Source organism: Bison bison, unplaced genomic scaffold (genome assembly GCF_000754665.1).
Source record: "Bison bison bison isolate TAMUID 2011002044 unplaced genomic scaffold, Bison_UMD1.0 scf7180017864057, whole genome shotgun sequence".
In the NCBI taxonomy this organism is placed as follows: domain Eukaryota; kingdom Metazoa; phylum Chordata; class Mammalia; order Artiodactyla; family Bovidae; genus Bison; species Bison bison.
In genome coordinates this window covers 5,658,750-5,664,749 of record NW_011494629.1, presented here as the reverse complement: position 1 = coordinate 5,664,749, position 6,000 = coordinate 5,658,750, and the positions used below count along the sequence as shown (strand labels likewise).

Sequence of the window (6,000 nt, the reverse complement as noted above, 5' to 3'; positions counted from 1 at the left end):
AGCCCATCCTCCAAAGTGAACAAACAAGAACCAGCTCTCAAAGGGGCCTCCATAGGACCTGGAACAGAAACAAAACACAGGGCAGTTAGGCAACTTGATTTCTTTTCCTTTTAGGTTTTTAAAGAGACTGTAATGTCTGTGAATGGTTGGCTTCAATTGTTCTTAGCCACTGAAGTACAGCTTGTAAGGAATACAAGTCAGGCTCAGAGAGAGAGCTCAAAACGCCACCCTGAACCCTCACAGGATGTTCAAAGGCAGGCTTCCCTAAACCCCCCGTACTCTGATGACCTCAGACTTTTAAATCTTGACACCCAGGGCCCCTGAGTGAGCACAGACATTGGAGAAAGGAAGTTTTGGCCCATGACCAGCAAGAGTGATGCAAGGTGAGCGCCCGTGGGTGCACCACTCTGCCTTCTGCCTGGGCTGCACAGCTGGGCTGCTGTGGAGACGGGGCCCCCAGCCACAGGGCAGCCACCCAGGTAGCCCAGAGCAGAAATGAGGGGACCCCCTGGAGTCCAGACAGAGCCCAGAGAAGGGACGCAGGCGGAAACACGTGCTATTCCTTTACTCACAAAACGTTTTAGCCAATTTTGGCAATTGTGAGTTTTTCAGTTTAGTGCAGTTCAATCACTCAGTTGTGTCTGAGTCTTTGTGACCCCATGGACTCCAGCACGCCAGGCCTCCCTGTCCTTCACTAACTCCTAGAGCTTACTCAAACTCATGTCCATTGAGTCAGTGATGCCATCCAACCATTTCATCCACTCTCGTCCCTTTCTCCTCCTGCCTTCAATCTTTCCCAGCATCAGGGTGAATCATTTCTTTGCATCAGGTGGCCAAAGTATTGGCATTTCAGCTTCAGCATCAGTCCTTCCGATGAATATTCAGGACTGATTTCCTTTTTGATAGACTGGTTAGATCTCCTGGCAGTCCAAGGGACTCTCAAGAGTCTTCTCCAACACCACAGTTCAAAAGCATCAATTCTTCGGCACTCAGCTTTCTTTATAGTCCAACTCTCACATCCATAAATGACCATGGTTTTGACCAGACGGACCTTTGTTGGTAAAGTAATGTCTCTGCTTTTTAATATGCTGTCTAGGTTGGTCATAGCTTTTCTTCTAAGGAACAAGTGTCTTTTAATTTCATGGCTATGGTCACCATCTGCATTGATTTTGGAGCTCAAGAAAATAAAGTCTCTCACTGTTTCCATTGTTTTCCCATCTATTTGCCACGAAGTGATGGAACTGGATGCCATGGTCCTAGTTTTCTAAATATTGAGTTTTAAGGCAACTTTTTCACTCTCTTCTTTCACTTTCATCAAGAGGCTCTTTAGTTCTTTGCTTTCTGCCATAAAGGTGGTGTCATCTGCATATCTGAGGTTATTGATATTTCTCCCAGCAATCTTGATTCCAGCTTGTGCTTCTTCCAGCCTGGCATTTCTCATGATGTACTCTACATATAAGTTAAATAAGCAGGGTGACAATATACAGCCTTGACGTACTCCTTTCCCAATTGGGAAATAGTCTGTTGTTACATGTCTAGTTCTAACTGTTGTTTCTTGACCTGCATACAGACTTCTCAGGAGGCAGGTCAGGTGGTGTGGTATTCCCCTCTCTTTCAGAATTTTCCACAGTTTGTTGTGATCCACACAGCCAAAGGCTTTGGTGTAGTCTATAAAGCAGAAGTAGGTTTTTTTCTGGAACTCTCTTGCTTTTTCAATGATCCAATGGATGTTGGCAATTTGATCTCTGGCTCCTCTGCCTTTTCTAAATCCATCTTGAACATCTGGAAGTTCATGGTTCACATGCTGTTGAAGCTGCCTTTCTTTGGGATTGGAATGAAAACCGACCTTTTCCAGTCCTGTGACCACTGCTGAGTTTTCCAAATTTGCTGGCATACTGAGAGCAGCACTTTCACAGCATCATCTTTTAGGATTGGAAATAGGTCAACTGGAATTCCATCACCTCTACTAGCTTTGTTCGTAGTGATGCTTCCTAAGGCCCACTTGACTTTGCATTCCAGGATGTCTGGCTCTAGGTGAGTGATCACACTATCGTGGTTATCTGGCTCATGAAGATCTTTTTTGTATAGTTCTCCTGTGCATTCTTGTCACCTCTTCTTAATAACTTCTGCTTCTGTTAGGTTCATATCATTTCTGTCCTTTATTGAGCCCATCTTTGCATGAAATGTTCCCTTGGTTATCTCTAATTTTCTTGAAGAGATCTCTAGTTTTTCCCATTCTATTGTTTCCCTCTATTTCTTTGCACTGATCACTGAGGAAGGCTTTCTTATCGCTCTTTGCTATTCTTTGGAACTCTGCATTCAAATGGGTATATCTTTCCTTTTCTTTGCCTTTAGCTTCTCTTCTTTTCTCAGCTATTTGTAATGCCTTCTCAGACAACCATTTTGCATTTTTGTATTTCTTTTTCTTGAGGATGGTCTTGATCACTGCCTCCTATACAATGTCAGGAACCTCCATCCATAGTTCTTCAGGAACTGTGTCTATCAGATCTAATCCTTTTTTTTTTCTCACACAATCTGTTTATTTTTTCCATTTTACAAGTGAGGAAACTGAGGCACGGGGAAGTGAGCAAATGGACTCACGGTCATACCCTTGGAAAGGGCAGGCTCCTTCATCCTTCCCACCCACTGTCCAGTGTCTCTGCCTCTCTCCACCGCAAGGCTCTGAGTGAGCTGTCTCTGCTGGCTGACCACAGTTCCTTCTTTGCCGCTGTGTTCTGCTCTAGACAGGCTCTCCCCTCCACCACTCCGCTAACATGGCTGCCTGTGCTTCCTTTGAATCTATTTGTCACTTCCACTGTATAATCGTCTAAGGAATTTGATTTAGGTCATACCTGAATGGTCTAGTGGTTTTCCCTACTTTCTTCAATGTAAGTCTGAATTTGGCAATAAGGAGCTCATCATATGAACCAGAGTCAGCTTCTGGTCTTGTTTTTGCTGACTGTACAGAGCTTCTCCATCTTTGGCTGCAAAAAATATAATCAATGTGATTTTGGTATTGACCAGCTGGTGATGTCCATGTATAGAGTATTCTCTTGTGTTGTTTGAAGAAGGTGTGTGCTATGACCAGTGAGTTCTCTTGGCAAAACTCTGTTAGCCTTTGACCTGCTTCGTTTATACAAAGGCCAAATTTACCCGTTATTCCATGTATCTCTTGACTTCCTAGTTTTGCATTCCAATCCCCTATAATGAAAAGGACATCTTTTTGGGGTGTTAGTTCTAGAAGGTCTTGTAGGTCTTCATAGAACCATTCAATGAACTGTATATCTAATTCTTCCCTCTCATCATGTATTGATCAGTGCTGAAAAGTTAAAGCTTTTGTGAAGATGTCCTTTTGTCACATAGGGAACCGGGAGGTGGAATAAAGGATAGACTCTGCTTAAGGTAAAGACCCACTAATTTTGCTTAGAGACAGTCCTAGCAGCCTAACATCTCCCATGGGAGAAATGGAGCAGGACTAGCCTGAGATCACATGGGGCAGAATCCTCCTTCTGAACTGGGGAAGCTCCTGTAACAGGAGAGCCCTGGGCCCCTTTTGCAGTGCTCCATCCTTGCTGGATCTGGGTTCACACTCCTCTGCTTGGCTCATGGAATCCTGGGGCCAGCACTGTCCCCACCTCCTCGAGCCACTGCTTTCCTCCTGTCCCCCGAGAACAAGTGAGTAAATTGTGAAATCTAGTTTGCCAAACAATGACAGAAAAGTGGGGCATTCATCTTACTTCCTTGTCCCCACAAGAGGGAGAGCTGATGCTGAGTAGTGGGCTGGGTTATGGTCCAAGGTAAGGAACAGGCTCCATGGGGTCTCCTTCCTGCAGGCCTCACAGATGAGTAAGCTGAGCAGGGTCCCCCATGCCCCCTGTTCCCACGTGGGCATCCCGCGCGGATCACAGTTCAAGGCCTGGGAATGCTCCCTCCTTTCCTCTAGCAGCTGAGTGTGCAAGGCAGTCCCATGGGGCTGGCTGAGAAGGTGCCTAAAGCTACTCACAGACCCCTCCCAGCAGGTGGCCTGAAGCCTAGTGGAGGGAGATCTGGTTTAGGTGGGGCCCCCAAGAAGTCTGGGGCCTTATCCTGCTCTTCAACACAGATAACCAGACGGTGCACTGGGGGCTGCCAGGGCATGGAAGGTCATTAATACAGCCCACTTGCCCACTTGGCTGTCTGTCTCTCCTGCTGGTTCTGTCTCTCCTACTGGTAAGAGTCTTGGGGTGGGGTGAGTACTTGGCACCCAAACCTGCATCAGTGATGATAAGCAGAAGAGCACCGGCCACAATTTGTGATGACCAGTAATGAGATTATAGAGAATTTCAAGTAGGAAAAGTGGCAAAGGGAACAAATGAAGACAGTCTTAGTAGACTAGTGTGCATGCATGCATGCTAAGTTGCTTTAGTCATGTCCGACTCTGCGTGAGCATATGGACTGCAGCCCACCAGTCTCTTCTGTCCATGGGATTCTCTAGGCAAGAATATTGGAGTGAGTTGCCATTTCCTTCTCCAAGGGATCTTTCCAACCCAAGGATTGAACTGGGTCTCTTACGTCTACCTGCACAGACTAGTATAGACAATGAATAAAATACTCTAAAAGCAAGGAAGTTAAGAGGAAGCAGAGGGCGCTATGTTGCAAAGAACTTAGCAAAGTCTAAATGTGAATGGTCTTAGGGAAATAATATATGTGTTATTTCCCTAATATTATATTTATCTAATATAATATTAGAAATTATGTTAGAATGGATTTTCTAATTTCAGACAAAAATTTATTATAAAGAGGAGGAAAAGAAACATTTCATCCTACCATGCAGGAGAAGTTTAGAATTTCCTTCCCTAGAGAGGCAGAGTAGACAGAAGGGCCTAGAGAGATGCCATTCTTGTTTTGCAAGCCAGGGGGAGGGGGTGGGTGGGGGGTGCAGCATGTGAGCAGTGCTTTTTTCCTAAGGTCTAGTCTATGTATCGGAGAAGGCAATGGCACCCCACTCCAGTACTCTTGCCAGGAAAGTCCCATGGACGGAGGAGCCTGGTAGGCTGCCGTCCATGGGGTCGCTAGAGTCGGACACAACTGAGTGACTTCTCTTTCACTTTTCACTTTCATGCATTGGAGAAGGAAATGGCAACCCACACCAGTGTTTTTGCCTGGAGAATCCCAGGGACGGGGGAGCCTGGTGGGCTGCCGTCAATGGGGTCCCACAGAGTCGGACACGACTGAAGCGATTAGCAGCAGCAGCAGTAGTCTATGTATTGTTATACTTGTACATTTCCAGATCTAACACCAGCCATTACTCTCAACAGCTTCTAGGCCAGGTTTACACATGCAGCCTATTTATTTTGAGCTGCTTGCAGTGCTCCCTCCACTTCTTACTCAGCAGTGTGTATGCCTGTTTGGGGATACATGCAGCCATACCTCATTTTACTGCACAGAAACACAGAAAATGGTGTTTTTTTCCCCACAGATTGAAGGTTGTGGCAACCTGGCATCAAGCAAGTCTACTGACTTCATTTTTCCAACAGGATTTGCCCACTTCCTGTTTTTATGTACATTTTGGTGATTCTCATAATATTTCAAACTTTTCCATTATATTGATCATGGTGATCTGTGATCTTTGATGTTGCTACTGTTGTTTTGGGGTACCATGAACTGTGCCCATATAAGCCGATGAACTTAAAAGATAAATCTGTGTGTTCTGACTGCTCTACCAGTCGGTTGTCTTATCTCCTTCTTTTTGGGCCTCCCTATTCCCTGAGATACAACAATATTCAAGTTAGTCCAACCAATGCCCTTTTCTTCAATTGGAAAAGACCCTGATGCTAGGAAAGATTGAAGGCAAGAAGAGAAGGAGATGACAGAGAACGAGATGGTTGGGCGCCATCACTGACTCAACAGATTAGAGTTTGAGCAAGCTCCAGGAGATGGTGAAGGACAGGGAAGCCTGGTATGCTGCAGTCCATGGGGTTGCAAAAAGTCGCACACGACTGAGCAACTGCCAACAATGTC

At 45.5% G+C, this 6,000-nt stretch overlaps 1 protein-coding gene across 17 annotated transcripts in view; it reads right to left on the bottom strand.

Annotated features, from left to right (window-relative positions):
- Positions 1-6,000, bottom strand: part of FANCC (Fanconi anemia, complementation group C) — a 338,161-nt gene that overhangs the window by 13,511 nt on the left and 318,650 nt on the right. For 16 of the 17 annotated variants that reach the window (XM_010836023.1, XM_010836040.1, XM_010836032.1 and 13 more), the window contains one exon: positions 9-58. In XM_010836023.1, coding sequence (XP_010834325.1) covers positions 9-58 — 50 coding nt within the window. Of the gene's footprint in view, positions 59-6,000 lie in introns of all 17 variants that reach the window. The other variant, XM_010836026.1, reaches the window with a different exon arrangement.